The sequence below is a fragment of the Mastigoproctus giganteus genome, chromosome 11, assembly GCF_048544385.1.
Source record: "Mastigoproctus giganteus isolate SK-2022 chromosome 11, ASM4854438v1, whole genome shotgun sequence".
NCBI lineage: Eukaryota > Metazoa > Arthropoda > Arachnida > Uropygi > Thelyphonidae > Mastigoproctus > Mastigoproctus giganteus.
This window is the reverse complement of record NC_143585.1, coordinates 91,086,958-91,105,499: the sequence shown is the minus strand read 5'-3', so window position 1 is coordinate 91,105,499 and position 18,542 is coordinate 91,086,958. Positions and strand designations below refer to the sequence as shown.

The following is an 18,542-nucleotide window of genomic DNA, read 5'->3' as shown; positions in this document are numbered from 1 at the left end:
CACGTGAAGAAACTTTGTTCTCTCTGGGTGCCGCATCAACTGACTGAAGAGCAGATGACACGACGTGTGACTTGGTGCCGGGAGATGTTAAAAAAGTTTGATAAGGGACAATCTCGGTATGTGAACAACATCGTGACAGGTGACGAGACTTGGCTGTACTATTACGATCTGCCGACCAAGGCTCAAAACAAAGTCTGGGTCTTTGATGATGACGACACACCCGTAATTGTCAGAAAATCCTGATCTGTAAAGAAGAAAATGATAGCTGTATTTTTCAAATCGAGTGGAATTGTGGAACGTGTCGTTTTGGACACGCAGAAGACAGTCACAGCTAAGTGGTATACTGAACAATGCCTGCCTAAAGTCATTGGATCTATGAAGAACCTGCGGCCAAAGTCAAGAATGGACACCTGGTACCTCCATCACGAAAATGCTCCAGCTCACCGCGCCAAAGCCTGCACCGAATATTTGACCACGACAGGACTGAAACTTCTCGAGCACCCTCCCTACAGTCCAGACCTTGCTCCCTGCGACTTTGCACTGTTCCCGCATGTGAAAATGAAGCTAAAAGGGAGGCGGTTTTCCAGTGATGAGGACCTTCTACGGGCTTGGGACAACGAGTGTGCTTTACTCCCTAGTGAAACTTGGCAGAACTGGTTTAAAGATTGGTTTCGGAGGATGGAGAGGTGTATTGAATGTAGAGGAAATTACTTTGAAAAAATTAAATAAACAAAGCTGTATTGCAAAACTTTCCTAGTACCCTTTGTATAAAGATTACACTACCTTATAAATATTACAGACTAGCTTATATCTATATTCATAATAATTACACAATACACCAACCGATGTTATAAATAGTGTAATATTTATTAAGATTAGTGAATGGAACAAATCATCATCATCATCATCAGCCATTTTCAATCCACTGCAGGATGAAGGCCTCTCCAGCAACTTTCCAGTTCCTTCTGTTTTGAGCACTGGCCATCCATTTACTACTCAAAAACTCATGAATTTCATCTATCCACCTCCGCCTTTGTCTTCCAGGTTTTCTTCTAGCTCCTCTTGGGTACCATTCTGTTATTTTCTTAGTCCATCTGTCATCATGTCTTCGAGCTATGTGTCCTGCCCAAGACCATTTTAGTTCTTTAGTTTTGATAAGAATGTCCTTTACTTGAGTTTGCTGCCTAATCCATGTGTTTCTCTTCTTATCTAACAGTCTGATTCCCAATATAATTTGTTCCATTCTTCGCTGTGTAGTTCTTAGCTTCTCTTCCATTCTTTTGGTGAGTGCCCAAGTTTCACTTCCATAAGTCATGGTGGGGAGTATACATTGATTCATTATTTTACGTTTCAGACAAACTGGGATATTGCTCTTCAGTATGTGACTATATTTCCTGAATGCTATCCATCCAAAATTTATTCTTCTCTTGACTTCCAGCCATTTATCATTATTACAGCTAATAACTTGTCCCAGATAAGTATATGACTCCACCTTTTCAATTACTGCTCCTTCAATCATTATTTCCCTTTCCGTGGCATACTTGTTCATCATTACTTTTGTTTTAGCCATATTCATCTTTAGTCCAAAATCCTTACTAACTGTGCATAACTGATTAAGATTTTCCTCTAATTCTTTGGGATCGTGGCTTATGACCACAATGTCATCTGCAAATCGTAAATGGTTTAGGTACTCTCCGTTCACATTGACTCCTTTCTGCGACCAGTCTAATCTTCTGAAAGCTTCCTCAAGGGCAGCAGTAAACAGCTTCGGAGATATTGTGTCTCCTTGTCGAACTCCTTTCTCGATTTTAAATTTGCTACTGTCTTTGTCTAGTCTAATAAAGGATGTAGCACTCTCATATTTTCTTCAAAATCATAATATATGGAGTATCTATGCCTTGTCTTTCCAGTGCCCGAAACATTGCCTTATGCTGTATGGAGTCAAATGCCTTTTCATAATCCACAAATGCTAGGCATAATGGTGTTTTATATTCATTTGCTTTCTCCATTAGCTGTGATATTACGTGAAGGTGATCCATAGTTGAGAATCCTGTCCTAAAGCCAGCTTGCTCTTTCGGTTGATTCTCATCAAGTATTCTTTCTAATCTGTTAGTAATGACCCTTGTGAACAACTTGTAGATATGGGATAACAAGCTAATTGGTCTATAATTTCCAATTTCTGATTTATCTCCTTTCTTATGCAGCAAAACTATGATTGCATTATTCCACTGCTTAGGCATCACACCTTTTCTAATGCACTTTGTGAAGAGCCTTGCCAGTTTTTGTGTTATGTCTCTTCCTCCCAATTTTAACAACTCTACAGTAACTTCATCTTCCCCCGGGGCTTTCCGATTCTTCATTTTCTTCAATGCATGTTCTACCTCATCAGGAAGAATATCGGGTATGTCGTGTGTGTTGCTACTTTGCAATCCATCTTCCTCACTGCTGGTATCATTCCCTCGCTCCTTGTATAATTCTCTATAGTAGTCTTCTGCTATTTGAATTATGCCTTCTCTGCTGTTTATAAGTACACCATCGCTATTCTTCAGTTTCAGTATCATTTGTCTTTCTGTATTACTGCTCATGGCTGCTGATTTAAATCCTTTGTTTTCCCTTAATGCTTGTTCTACTTTTCTTGTATTAAATCTTCTTATGTCCTCTCTGAGTCTCTTTCTAATGGCTTTGCATAACTCAGTATACTCAATTTTCTCCCTGGCAGTGTTTTTCTTGCTCTTCATTTGTCGTCTTTGGTTCATCATGACAAGTGTTTCTTGACTAATTTTTTCTTCTTTGGATTTCTGTTTCCCTATAGGTTTCTTGGGCTTTATCACTTTCAGAAAGTTGTAATATTCCTCGTCGATATCTTGGTCCTGAGCAGTCTGCAGAAGCTCAAACTTGTTCTTAAGTTCCAGTACATACTGCTTTTTCTCCTCCTCTGTTATTTCAAAGACCTTTGTATTATTTACTCGAGTCAGTTTTTTCCTTTCCTTTCCTACATCTATATCAAGTGTACATCTTACCATTCTGTGATCACTTCCAACATTTACCTTATTCAGGACGGTAACATCATTCACAATATATCTTCTGTTAGTGAGGATGAAGTCGATTTCATTAGTTGTTAATCCATTTGGACTCTTCCATGTCCACTTTCTGTTCACCCTTTTCTTGAAAAAAGTGTTCATTACTGACATTCCTTGAGATTCTGCAAATTCCACAAGTCTTTCACCTCTTTTATTTCTTTCACCAATTCCAAAATTTCCTATAGTTCCTCTTTCTGCACTGTTTTGCCTTTTTCCAACCTTAGCATTGAAGTCGCCCATAATAATAGTGTAGTGGGTTTTCTGCTCATCTAGAAGGCTCTCAATTTCAGTGTACATTTCTTCAACCTCTTCATCATCATGGCTCGATGTTGGTGCATAAATCATAATCTTTAGCTTGTACCTCTTAGAAATCTTGAGTATTAGTCTTGACACCCTTGGTGATGTACTTTTGAATTCCAAAATGTTGTTTTTAAAATCTTTATGGACCAGAAACCCAACTCCACCTCCACTCCTTTCACTGTTTCCATTGGTGTACAGCAGATTTCCACTTGATAAACTTATAAGTGATTCATTTCTTCTTCTTGTTTCAGCCAAACCGATGATATTCCAATTCACATTTTCTAATTCCTTTTCCAGCTCTAATATCCTGTCTTCACCGATGAGTGATCGTACGTTATAACAGGCCAAGTTCAATTTCCGTGCATGGCAGCCTGGTCGTACCCAGAGATTCTTAGCACCCTCTGCTTCCACTCTGATCCTCTCGCTGCCGTAAGAGGGAGAGTGAAAGCTGCTGGGGACTGAGGGCCATTTGTATTGTTGTGCTCTCATTGCTGGAGGGTTTGGTCTTTTCCTCTTCACGCTGACCAGGCGTCTTGAAGAGAACCACTCTACACGTTCGTTGCCACCTAAGTGACGTAACAGGGCTTACCATCGAGAAGGTGTGCATGAGTGGATTTTAGGGAGGCAGGCCAACCGGACTTCTCCTAAATCTTCTGTAATAGAGAGATATTGGATCCATCAGTGTTTTAGGCTGAGTGTCTGATAACACACAGGATACCTGTTCCCCTCTAAGCCCCCTCTAAGAATGGAACAAAGGGGTGCTCTTACGAAGAAAGGCTGAAGTTTTGCAAATTACAGTGTCTGGAGACTAGACACCAGCGAGGTGATCTGATAGAGGTGTATAAAGCCTTGAATGGTTTAAGCATGCTCAATGCTGATGGGATTCTTCCTCTAGCTCAGAAAAATCACACGAGAGGGCATAAATTCAAATTGAGGAAAGACAGATGTAGGATAGACGTGCGGAAATTTGCCTTTAGCCAGCGGGTGGTTGGTTGGTGGAACAGACTTCCATCCCTTGTGGTGGAGGTTGATAGCCTAAATAAGTTTAAGGCTCAGCTGGACAGGTATTTTGAACGAACAGAGGGGTGAAGTGGAAGTGGTTTTTTTTTTTTTTTTTTTTTTTGGCTGATGCTGCATAAGCTTGCTTTCTTGCATCAAATGCCTCTACTAATGCTAATGCTAAAATAATGTTATAAATAAAATAAAATTCCAATAAAAACTGACTGTACGATATAATATGAATTTAAACTGCAAAGAATTATTTACAATAAAACAATGTAGACGAAACACAGGATGATAAAAGCACTAAAATACCGTAGCTTTCAGAGGCATCCACCTCCTTTTTTCCGATGATCCCTCCTAATCTGCCAATTGCAGAAGTAGATATGGGTATTGAAAGGGCAGTGAGTAAATTACCTGAGGTCGTGACCAATGAAATCCGCCTAAGAACCTCAGCCATCTTGAGTCAGGCTAGGGCAGCTCCCTCCAACCTCAGCATTAGCCAGAAGAAAGCGCTTAAGGAGCTTAGACGAGATGATAGTATCGTGGTCTTGCCCGCAGATAAAGGTAGGTCAACGGTGATTCTTGATAAAGAAGAGTATAATAGTAAAGCTTTAGAACTTTTGAATGATAGAGCAACACATAAGGTTACTCGTAGGAATCCGCTGGTGGGTCTGGAAAGTCAGGTAAACAAGATTTTACAAGTTTGGCTAAAGGCTGAAAAGATTTCCAAAGATGTATATTGGACATTGCATGCAACAGGTTGCCGATTACCTAGGTTTTACGGTCTTCCAAAGACTCATAAGGCGGGGGTTCTGCTTAGGCCGATTGTGTCATTTATAGGCAGTCCTACACATGCTTTGTCCAGGTTTCTAGCCAGACTGATTTCCCCAATAATGTAGTTGGACGTTCCGATTTCACCATCAGGGATAGTGGAGACTTCGTGCGATTCGTAAGGGATCGGGCTATAGAAGAGGGCGAGGCCATGGTATCATTTGATGTGATATCCTTATTCACGTGTATTCCTATTGACCATGGGGTCCAACGTGCATGCATGGCATTAGAGAAGGATGACACTCTAAATAATAGGACTCCGTTAAGCGTGGAGGACATTTGTAGAGGGGTAAAGCTATGTCTCAAGCACCACTATGGTGTTTCAAAACACAATGTACAAGCAGGTTCATGGCGCGGCAATGGGTTCCCCTATTAGTACTATCATAGCAAATTTAGCGATGGAGGAGCTTGAAGACAGGATTTTTGACGGGTTGGCTTTCCCAATGTGCGCATGGAAATGATACGTCGACGATACATTCACAATTATTTGGAAGGGGCAAGAAGATGAAGTGCTTAGTTTCCTTAATAGCTTCTCCCCATTTATTCAGTTTACCTCGGAGGTGGAAACAGAGGGTACCCTCCCTTTCCTTGATGTGTTGGTGCATAGGGAAGGCCCTAGGCTAAAAACTAGTGTATATAGAAAGCCCATGTGCCGGGGCCAATATACGCATTGTAATACGGCACAAACCAACCTTCACAAGAATAGTGTTATCAGGGCATTGTTAGATAGAGCTGGGTCCCATTGCAGCACCTCCGAGAATAGAAAAGAAGAAATCAAACGTCTCACAGCGGATCTCAAAAAATGCGGCTACCCCCAGAAGATCACAGACAAATACATCCGAGGTGAGCACGAACAAAGAGAACCATTCACACCAATGGCCACGGCATACATTCCCTACTATCCGGACCTAACTGAACGCATACCTCGTGTATTGCGTGATTGCCAGACACGCTGTGTGCAGATTCTAGGGCGTAAGTTGCACACAGTTGTCACAGGTTAAGGACCCTGTACCAAGGGAATCTACAAGTGGGGTCGTGTATGAGATTAGATGCCCGGATTGTGGGGAACGTTATGTTGGTGAAACGAAACGGCAGTTCAAAGATCGTCTGGGGGAGCATATGAACGCGTTAAAGACCGTGGATTATGGAAGATCTGCTGTGGCAGAACATTTTTGGGAGGAACACCATCAAATCTCCCCAGACGAAGCTGTTCGATCAGCACATAGATTTTGGGACTGCAAGTGGCTCGAGAGCTTGCGGATTTGTTCCTCTGAGAGCAATACCGTTAATAGAGACAGGGGAATCCACATTCATCCCCTCTTCGAGGCAGTGGTTCTTGAATGGGATGAGTGGTTCCACTTGGCACGCTCCCGAGCCATTTCCGGTTCCAGTGCACATGGGGAGAGCGATGCCCATGTTCCTGTGGAACCACGTGCCGAGAACCGTGAGCCTACTGATATTTAAGGATGTGCCGTATGATAAGCCTCACTGTTGAAAAAGGAGGCGGATGCCTCTCAAAGCTAAGGTATTTTAGCACTTTTATCATCCTGTGTTTCATCTACATTGTTTTATTGTAAATAATTCTTTGCAGTTTAAATTCATATTATATTGTACTGTCAGTTTTTATTGGAATTTTATTTTATTTACAACAGTTTAATAAACATTACACTATTTATAACATTGGTTGGTGTATTGTGTAATTATTATGAATATGAATATTTCCAAACCCAGAGGCCTATTTGAAGATTTAGCTTATATCTACCATAGGCTTCTGCATTGACTGATAATTTATAAGCATTCCATGCATTTTTCTTCTCTGCCATGAGCGTCATTAATTCATCTGACATCCAATTTGAGCCTAAACCTTGAACAGTGTTTATTAGTTAGTATGAAAAGCCTAGTAGCTTCCAAGATTAATTCCTTGAATGCTTCCCAGTTAGAATTTGCTGTTGGTAACATTATCAGTTGGTCCCACTGTATACAATTTAAAAAATCTCTGAGACCACTATAGTCACCTTTATGAAAGCAAAAACCCTTCCCTTTACCCCTGATGGTAGTTACATCAGTAATCACTGATGTGGCACTCCATCAGAGATCACTCCAGTGAATCCAGCTGGAGTTGTATACATTAAAATCAACAGGAAACATTACTATACTATTATGAAAGCCAGACTAGTGAAAGTCAAGTTTCAAAGAAAGTAAGTCAAAAAAGCTCTTTAAGGAGATTCCATATTAGAAATATCGTGAGAAAAAATCAGATCATGGTTGAGCAACCTGATAATTGGGATTTTTAATTCATATAATTCAAAGATGTCAATTTGGAAGAATTCACATCTTTGGGAATATAAATATAAATAGCAGAAACTAAACATCTATGAGACAAATAGTAAAGAGATCTCTTGAGGTAGATCATTAATTAACTTGACTGCTCTCTTTTAAATAGAGTCAAGGACCTGAAAAGAAATTTTGTGTGCACCATCACAGATATAGGAACAATATTCCAGAGTAGGGCAGATTTGTACAGAGTAAGCAGCTATCTAAATGAAAAGTAACAGAGTGAAAAACCCAGTTTCTTTTAAGGAGAGGAAGCAATTCTGTGATGTTCTTATGCCAGGAGAGATTAGGTCAGGATGATTACCAATAAAGACAAGTAATCTTGTCTAGAAATCTGAGTGTTATCAAAAATGAACAAGGGAGTAAGTTTTTTTTTTTTTTTTTTTTTTTTACGAGAAATAATACAGGACTGAGTTTTAGGATTGAAGTTAACTATATTTTCTTTGCCCCTTTTAAGAATGATCTTGGGATTAGTATTTCTGGAATTACCAGTGGTTATTCAAGAAGAAGCTGTTTGTGCCAAGCAAAATTTCTGGAACCAGAAGGTAAATTTTAGTGTGCTGTCATCGGCAAAACTATGGAAAGACCTCCACTCAGTGGAAGAAGGGCATTAAAATACAAACAGAAGAGAGAGAGAGAGAGAGAGAGAGAGAGAGAACAGAACCTTGGGGAACATTGGCATTAGTTGAGAAATTAAATAATTTATTTAACAAACAGCTAAAAAGAGAGCGCTGCCTTCACTTGCAGTGAGAAAACTGACTAAAGAACTGAAAAAAGCAGAAGACAAACTATATATAATCAAAAGCCTTGGAAACATTAAGAGCAACTGCTTCTATATCAGAGAACTTTTCCATTGAATCTGTCCAAAGATGAATAACACAAGCCAAGGTATAACCAGTGATCCATCCTGATGGAATTCATATTGGAAATCATTAATCTGATAGAAGGTTTCAGATAGTGTAAGAGTGGGTTATTGATGGATTTCTCCATTACTTGTGGAAAGAGTTAGAAGAAAAGTAGAATGCTAGTAAGTCAGCTTTATCTTTAGCTGAGGACGCAATAGAATTGTTTGTTTGTTATTTGGTTTTTAGGAGCATTAGCAACTAAGGCCATATTGCTCCGGGAGATGCGGTGATCATTCCCTGACCTTTTCGCATCCTCCGTATTTGGTGGTGACGGGCTCGAACCCCGGTCTAATCAAGAAGCGTGTGCTACGCACTGTTGCTCCTTCCCACCTGGCTACGGAGGCGCCTCGCACGCAATAGAACTATCGGGTTTTAACAGAGATGGCAGTATAGGTAGACAAAAGTTGCAGCCAAAAATTTCACAAGGGCCAGAATGCTCAACATTTGGATCAGTTGTTATGTTATTTGTTATTATTTGGTTTTTAGGAGCATTAGCAACCAAGGCCATATTGCTCCGGGGATATGCAGTGGTCATTCCCTGACCTTTCTGCATCCTCCGTATTTGGTGGTCACAGGTCAGAATTCAGCATGCTCAACCCATTCAAGGCCTTATATACCTCAATCAGATCACCGCGCAGGTGCCTAGTCCCCAGCCACTGCAATTTGCAGAACTTAAGCCTCTCTTGGTAAGAGGATCCCTTCATTCCCCTCACCAATCTTGTTGACCTTCTCTGTACACGCTCAAGTAAATCTACATCCTTCCTAAAATGAGGCCTCCAGATCTGTAAGCAGTACTCAAGGCGTGGCCTGACCATTGCCTTATACAGAGGGATAATCACCTCCTTTTCCCTGCTAGAAATTCCTATATATCATTGACAAAACCCCATGACCTGCCCTGGCAGCCTGCCTACATTGCTCAGAGAACTTCATATCTGACTGCACAATTACTCCCAGGTCTTTTTCATTTTCTACCACCTTAAGTGTAGTACCACACAGTTGGTACGTTTCTCTGGGGTTACTTCTACCCATATGCAGTACTTTGCATTTGTCAAGGTTAAACTTCAGTTGCCACTTCTTAGCCCATCTGCCCAAATTATCTAGATCCTGTTGCAGTAGCACACTGCCATTACTGTCATTAACAACCCTGCCAACCTTTGTATCATCTGCAAACTTCGACATTAAGCCTGATATACCTTCATCAATATCATTGATAAATATACAAAACAACAGTGGACCTAACACCGAACCCTGTGGGACTCCACTAATAACATTAGTCCAAGAAGAGCAGCACCCATTGATTACCACCCTCTGTCTTCTCCCACTTAACCATCCTTTTATCCATTGTAGCAACTTACCCTTAATACCATTCTGCTCCAATTTGTACAATAGTCTTCCATGCGCAACAGTGTCAAAAGCTTTTCTGAAATCCAAATATATGATATCAAAATTATTTTTTGCATCCAGTTCCTTTGTAACCACATCATAATATCCTATCAAATTTGTCAGACAAGACTTTCCCTTAACAAACCCATGCTGTGTCTGAATTATTGCTGCAGTCTTGTCTAGATGATCCTGCAATGCATCTTTAACCAGCGACTCCATTATTTTACCCGGAACAGAAGTTAAACTAACTGGTCTGTAATTACTCGTGTCACCCTTCGATCCCCCTTTGTGAATTGGGGATACACAATACATGCACATTGCATATTTTAATCCATATTTCGCTATTAAAGATGTGTGGAACTCTGTTACATGAGTGTCATGTGTAGCTAATAATAATAATAAAATGATGGCTGTATAAAATATGTACATAAAGGGTAAACATACAAAAATTACAAATGTATTCAGCTTACACTATGCTGCACTGATGTGTGTGTTTTTTTTTTTTTTTTTTTTTGCTATTATATGAAATTTGCAGACCCAATCTAATTGCAGCCATAATTTTCTCAATGGCATTTTGAACTTTAAAATGTGGAAGGTCATATCATGTCAGCAATTATTGTTTATTCTCTTATACTTTATTTCACAAATCCAGCAACCTTCAAAAGCACTAGATGCAGAGGAGATGAGATTATCTCAGCAAACTGAAATGTATTCTAATGAGTGCTTCTAAAGATAATTTCTTTCAGTCCCAACACAAAGTAAATTCAAGTGGCAAGTATCTTCAAGTATTGTCTTTTATCTTCTCGACCTTTAACCTATGCATGGTATTTAGTATTACATGTTTGGAGTTTTCACTAAAAAAAAAAAAATTAGTAGATAAAGTTATGGCTGTTCAAGAACATAAACAGAAATAATAATTAACAGATTCTGTGAAGTTTTAAAGTTAGTAGTAGTAGTAATAGTGGCATGTGATGCAAGAAAGCAAGCGTATGAGGCTTATGCAGCATCAACCAAAAAAAAAAAAAAAAAAAAAAAAAATTACACAATTCCCTCTAAATGTTTGTCCAGTTCCTCCTTAAATTTATTTACTATCAACTTCCACAACGACAGATGGAAGTTTGATCCAGAAATCAACCACCTGCTGGCTAAAGGCAAATTTCCACACATCTATTCTACGTCTGTCTTTCCTCAATTTGAATTTATGCCCCCTTAGGCTCGTAATCTGAACAAATGGAAGAATCCCATCAGAATTCAGTGTGCTCAACCCATTCAAGGCCTTATACACCTCAATCAGGAAATACATGTGAAGTGTGCCTAGTCTCCAGCCGCTGCAATTTGCAGAACTTAAGCCTCTCTTGATAAGAGGATCCCTTCATTCCCCTCACCAATCTTGTTGCCCTTCTCTGTACACACTAAGAAAATCTACATTCTTCCTAAAATGAGGCCTCCAGACCTGTACGCAGTACTCAAGGCGTGACCCGACCCTTGCCTTATACAGAGGGACAATCACCTCCTTTTCCCTGCTATACAAATACTATATGCAAAATTCCTGTATACCATTGACAAAACCCCATGACCTGCCCTGGCAGCCTTCATATCTTTATATGCTGAAAATTGCATAATCTTCATATGAAGAAAACTGCATATCTGACTGCACAATTACTCACAGGTCTTTTTCATTTTCTACCACCTTCAGTGTAGTACCACACAGTTGGTATGTTCCTCTGGGTTTACTTCTACCCATATGCAGTACTTTGCATTTGTCAATGTTAAACTCTAGTTGCCACTTCTTAGCCCAGCTGCCCAAATTTTCTAGATGCTGTTGCAGTAGCACACTGCCATTACTGTCATTAACAACCCTACCAACTAGGTTACTAGTATAAGAATCTTCCTAAAATATGGCTTGATAAAGCCAATGTGCCTGGTTAGATTTATTCCTCAGCAAATTTTTCTGACATTCATAACTGAAAAATTTTATATTGTAAAATAAAATATATCTCCATAAGATTTAGTTATGTGTGCATTAATATACACATCAAATCATGCGGATGATTTGATGTGTATATTAATATAACACGGTTATTAGGTTCCTGTAAAATGCTGTGTTGTGTTCCAAAAGCAAACAAAAATACCCTATTTTGTTAACGAAATGTGAACAAAACTAACAAAAATCTTCTACTCTAAAAAAATCAGTAATCTAGGGAACTAAGCATTTTTGAAGTTCCCTTTTGAACTTTGGGCTCCTTTCATTCAAGAACCTACATTCAAAAAATAAGATTCTCATTGCAGGGGTAACATTATGCCTTCCCATATGCTTTTTAGTGTAAAATGTGGAAGTTTAGAATTTTCATCTGTGCTATCAATCTTCTGAATTGATTTAGTTTTACCTCCGATGTCATTTCCACGAATCCGCTTCGCCAGCCTCTTTTTCTACTAGTAATACTTGAACATCTTCAGTAATATCTTCTTTTATTTTTTTAGGAGCATTGCCGACTAAGGCCATATTGCTCTGCATATATTGTCTATAAATTGCATGTCCTGAGGCCGATTTTCTGTTTTTCTGGAAGAAAAACCTGAGTTTCCAGAAGAAAACACCATGCTACCCTCGCCCGACTAACTCAGCCACGTTGCGAAAAAGACCCATAAAAATTGCTCCTTTCATCAACGAGATTCGAACTCTGGTCTTTTCTACCTGGTGTGGGGAGGAGGGCGATTCTATCAACTGTGCTACCCACGAGGGCTTCGGTAGTCATATCATCAAAACCTTCTTCCCCTTCTACCTATCGCACCAATTCCGTTTTCTGCCCGTTCAATCATATTTCCTGAATGAACTGATTCTGGCCATACATTTTTCCACACGCCTTTAACATTTATGGTTTTACTTCTTTCAGTGATAAAGCTATGATTCTGATACAGTCCACAATTGAGAAATGTTTCCATGCCTCCATTACTTCAATAGATTCGGAATCAATTTTTTTCAAAATCCATTGTAATAATTTTCTGATGGAATGAGTTTTAAAGGTGGATATAATGCCTTGATCTAATGGCTTAAAGAAAGAAGTTGTATTAACCCAGTACAACTGTGGTGGTAGGAACATAACTTCAACGTTTGGATGACTTAAATCTTTTGGATGGCCTGGTGTGCTTTTTACTATTGCTATCCAATAGTAATATAACTTTGAAATCTAGATTTTTCCACAAGTTCAATAGCATGGAACGTAACATGGGAATTTCCCAACAAAATAAAATACACAGATTTCTCAAAAATTTTTTTTGACTAGCGAGCCAACAGCGGGGATTCAAAAAGAGTGCGAATGCTGAAAAATTACATCCAACATAATAGCAGGGGTTCCCCCACACAAAAATACCCTGCAAAATTGTCTAACCGTGTTAGAACGAAACTGTGTTATTTGAGTACCATTTTGTGCAAGAATTGCTGCAATTTATCAACCGTGTTAGAGTGAAACAGTGTTTTAGAAGTACAGTGTTATACGGGGGTTGCCTGTACTCACAAATATCTGCATCAAATCGTGTGTGATATGCATACCACATACAAGAAATTGTATCTGATTTTGAAACTTTAATAAGAATAGGTAATATATTCCATTTAGATTCTAGATTTCATTAATTTTTGATAAAAAGTGTATTTACAACCAAGAACAAATATGTGATTCATAATTGATGCCACCATAACTTTATAAACATAATTAAAATAAAATTACAAATAAAAAATATAAAATAAATAAATAAATAAAATACAGAATCGAATGTAAAATATAATATAAAATACAATAGATGATATAACTAAGAATATAAAATATATATATACTGTATTAAAAGCATTAAATCTGTATTACTATAAAAACTTTAAAATACTATACATTAAAAGCATTAAACTCATACTACTGTAAAACTGAAGCTTTCGGCAGCATCTGCTGCCTTCCTCAACATAAGAAGTGCTGCATCAACAATTCATTATAAAGTACTAAGCCTTCCCAGCAGGTCCAGGGCGTGCTATGGTACCTGCACATGCTCCGTTTCCTGTATATCAAAACCGGAAGTGGCATGGGGCTGTACGACCTTAAAACAATCATCCCTATCCAGGATAACGGTCTCAAAAATTACACTGATCCTACAACCCTTATCCCTATTCAAGCTATGATCACCCAAGGAACAAATCCTTAGGCTCTCCAGCCACTTCCAGTTCCAGAAACCCTCTACCTTATCTGTAATTACAGCTCCTTCGGCTGTTATACCATGCTCAGTTTCCCAGGCATGTTCTGCCATGGTTGATCCTGAGACATTAGCCAACCTAAGGATCGGCTGTGGGATGAGCGTTTTAAGGTCATACAGCCCCGTGCCACTTCTGGTTCTGATATACAGGAAACGGAGCATGCGCAGGTACCATAGTACACCCTGGGCCTGCTGGGAAGGCTTAGTACTTTATAATGAATTGTTGATGCAGCACTACTTTTGTTGAGGAAGGCAGCAGATGCTGCCAAAAGTTTCAGTTTTACAGTAGTATGAGTTTAATGCTTTTAATGTATAGTATTTTAAAGTTTTTATAGTAATACGGGTTTAACGTTTTTAATGTATAGTATTTTAAAGTTTTTATAGTAATACGGGTTTAACGTTTTTAATACAATATATATATTTTATATTCTTAGTAAATTTATATCATCTATTGCAGTGGTCTCAAACTCAAATTGCATGTGGGCCGAATGCACGATCTAAAAGCAGCTGACGGGCCGGAATTTTTTTTTTTTTTTTTGGCAAAATGAGAGTGAATATAAGCACCATATTTACAACAAATACATAATTGAAATGTATTCGCGGGCTGTGTAAAATTGCTTCGGGGGCCAGATGCAGCCCACCAGTTTGAGACCACTGATCTATTGTATTTTAAATTATATTATATTTTACAGTCAATTCTATGTATTTTATTTATTTATTTTATATTTTTATTTGTAATTTTTAATTTGTAATTTTATTTTAATTATATTTATAAAGTTATAATTGGTCGGGGCTGGCGGCATCAATTATGGATAGATTTCCTGACCACAGAGGCCTTTTTAGTGAACCAATTTGTGATGTCTGAGTTTCCAGTTAAATGGAGGGGAGAGAATTAATGTTCTTACTCTTGTCCATGCTGGATGTCTTCTATTCTTCCAACTAAATGCCGAAGATCCAAGCACCCTTCCACAGCAATTTTATAGTCTTTCAAAAGTTTTCGGCTGTCATTATATATGCCAACTCCAACTTTCAAAATACTGAAAATTAAAAAAAATATATATATATTTTTTAAATAGCATAGACAAGAATCACCATAAAAATTAGTAACTTAAATACAGGGTAAGTCAAAAGTAGTGTTACAGATTTGGGTTGTTGTGTTTATATAAAAAATGCACATTATACTGGGAGAAAATTAGTGTGCAAATCCAAAGTTGCAGGGAAAGTAACAGTTACAACATTTTACTTCCAGCAGTAATACAGCACACATCCAAACAGTAATTTTTTTTTTTATTGTTTTATTGGTAGTTGTTGGCACATAGGCTTCTGTGGCCATAATGCACCTCCCAAGGTTTTTGCAGTACTTTGTTCCAAGCCCGAGGCGGGAATCGAACCCGCGACCTTTGGGTTGCCAGGCAGGCACTTTACCCACCCGGCTAGCCCGGTCGGCCAAACAGTAATCAATCTCATGACAGATGCAAGAGACTAGGGGATTTTAACTTTCTAGATATTGACTAGAACTTTTGGCTTGGTCACTCACACACTAGCAAGACCTTTGCAGATTTATCAGATGACTGTTTTCTATAGTAGCTTGTTAGAGAGGCTACAAGAGAAAGCTGTACTCTTGATCTGGTTATCAGCAGCAATTCTTTGGGCATTAAGAATCTACGGGTAAAAGACCCACTGAGTGACAGTGATCACAGGGTACTGATGTGGAATTTATTTAAAGATGTAACTACTGTAGAGGTTAAAGGGAAAGGCATTTTTTTTGTAAGGGTTATCAGAGTGTTCTCAGACAGTTTTTAAATTCTATACAGTGGGACCATCTGAAGACATTACCCACAGCAAATTCTAAACTAGAAACATTCAGGAAAGTTATCATAGAAGCTACTAGGCTTTCCATACCAACTAAGAAATACCATTCCAGGCTTAGACCTAAATGGATGTCAGATGAACTGAACAGACTTAAGGCAGAGAAAAAAAAATATGCATGGGATATGCATAAAGTATCAGTTGATACAGAAGCCTATGGTAGGTATAAACTAGTCTATAAAAAAAGTCACAAAGAAAGTTAGGCCAGATTGTGAGAAGCCTCTGACAAAGAATGCAAAGACTTCTTTTCTGATATTAACAGCAGAAGAAAGGGGTCTGAATCACAATTGTTAATGACCCTACTCAGGTTGCTGACAAACTGAATAGGTATTTTGAAACTATATTTACACATCAGGAATTCTTTAGGGAAGGGGATGCCTGAAGTCGTCCATCAAAATCTAACAGGGAGCTAAATGATTTTGCGATAACTTAGAGCAGTAGTGTCCAACCTTTTTCTGTACTGTATTCAAACTTTTCCTGGGCTGTATTCAAAGTTAGATTTGTTTCGCGGGCCACAGAGTGATTCGAGGAAAAATTGTCACATTTTCTATATCTTGTTACTCGTAAAAGGAAGTTTCTATTTTCATTTTACCGCTTTTTCTTTTCAAGCTATATATAAAAAATGCAAATTCCCAGCACTTTTATGTGCAACAAATCTATGTCAGTGATTTATTTTTTAGATCTTATTAAAATTATAAACATATGACTTACTCTTTTTTTTAAATACTTTACTTTTGTTTCTGTTGGAAATACTTCACTTTTGTTTCTGTTGGAAATACTTCACTTTTGTTTAAAAGTAAAGTAAAATACTTTACTTTTGTTTTTAAATGCTCATTTTAGAAAATTTACAACCTGAAAAGGATCATAGCTTTTCAATATTAAGGTGAATAAATAAATATAATGATAAACCTAAAATTGAAATATTCGAAAATTTTATTATGTACAATAAACAATAACATTTACTGAACAAAACTTAACACTTAATGAGATGATTGAGGCTGGATATTTTTAAATAATTGTTCAAAATTTGGTTGTAAGTTTGTGACACCAATCTCAATACATAATGAAGATTATGTCCTGATAGTATTTCTCGATGGAGCTCCACTTGTTCTCAAAACCTGTGCTCCTGAAATTACTCCTGTTCTATGCCACCTTTATTCACTTTCTTATTCCAAAGGTGTTTTTCCTTCTGCTTGGAAATTTGCTCATATCTAGCCAGTTCCTAAAAAGGGTGACAAATGCCTCCCATCCAATTATCGTCCCATTGCAATTACTTCTACTCTTTCTAAAGTAATGGAGAAATCACTTAACCGTCAACTTTTAAACTATCTAGAAACCTTCCGTTTTAAAAACGATCACCAGTATGGATTCCGTCAGTGTCGATCCAGAGGTGATATTCTGGCCTATGTTACCAATTTATGGACAAATTCAATGGAAAATTTCGGTAAAACGCAAGCAGTTGCTCTTGACATCTCAAGGGCTTTCGATCATGTTTGACATAAAGATCTTCTAAACAAGCTTCCATCTTATGGTTTGCCAACTGTTCTTTGTAATTGGTTATCCAGTTTTTTTTCTCTGACCGCTCACGGAGGATGAGGGTAGACAGCTCTCTGTCTTCTAACTTCACTACTAATGCTGGTGTCCCCCCCCCAAGATTCAGTTCTTTCCCTCCATTCTTTTCCGCTTGTATATTAATGACCTTCTTTCATTGATCGGAAATTCTATCCACAGTTTTGCTGATGATAGCACATTGCATTCTACTTTCTATTTTGAGAAACCTGCACTGCTCAATCAACTTCAACTTCTCAAATATCCGCTACCAATTCCTGAAATGCCGATCTCCAGGTAATTCTCCAGTGGGACAAAGACAACTTAGTTGATTTCAATTCTTCTAAAACTGAGTCCTGTCTTATATCTCGCAAAAAGGATTCTTCTGCTTCTATGCTTATCTTTAGTGACATTCTGATTTCTAGACAAGTTGATATATCTCTTTTGGGGATTACCCTGACTTCTAATCTCTCTTGGTGCAAGCACATTGCAAATATTGCTTCCTCTGCATCTAAAAAACTTGGTTTTCTCTTTCGCTCTTGGTGTTACTTTTCTTCCAAACAGCTGTTCACTCTGTACAAATCGCAAATCCACCCTACCATGGAATATTGTTCCCACATCTGGGGTGGTGCCCCCAAAACCTCTCCCAGGCTTCCATTCAGAAGAAGGCAGTTAGGTTAATTAATGAATCCTCTCTAACAGAGTCTCTCCACTCTCTGTCTCATAGTCGTACTGTTTCTGCTGCATGCCTTTTCTACAGATACTTCCATGGGCACTGTTCAGAAGAACAGTGCCCATAGAAGTATCTGTACCAAAACAGCCCGAACATGTACGGCCACCAGCCAACATCCATTTACTGTCCAACTTCAAACTCACAGAACCAACTTTTCATCTTCCTCGTTTATTCATTCAACTTATGTTTTTCTGGAACAACCTTCCTTCATATGTATTTTCTGAAAATTACAGTTTACAGAAGTTCAAGTCCAATATCAACAAATATCTTCTTTCATCTTCTCAACCTCCAACCAATGCACAGTACTATAGGTTCTAATACCTC

The 18,542-nt window shown here is 38.4% G+C and overlaps 1 protein-coding gene across 1 annotated transcript in view; it reads right to left on the bottom strand.

Annotated features, from left to right (window-relative positions):
* Positions 1–18,542, bottom strand: part of LOC150078253 (exonuclease 3'-5' domain-containing protein 2-like) — a 163,514-nt gene that overhangs the window by 88,405 nt on the left and 56,567 nt on the right. The window contains exon 4 of the mRNA XM_090384514.1: positions 14,974–15,105. Coding sequence (XP_090240640.1) covers positions 14,974–15,105 — 132 coding nt within the window. The remainder of the gene's footprint in view (positions 1–14,973; positions 15,106–18,542) is intronic.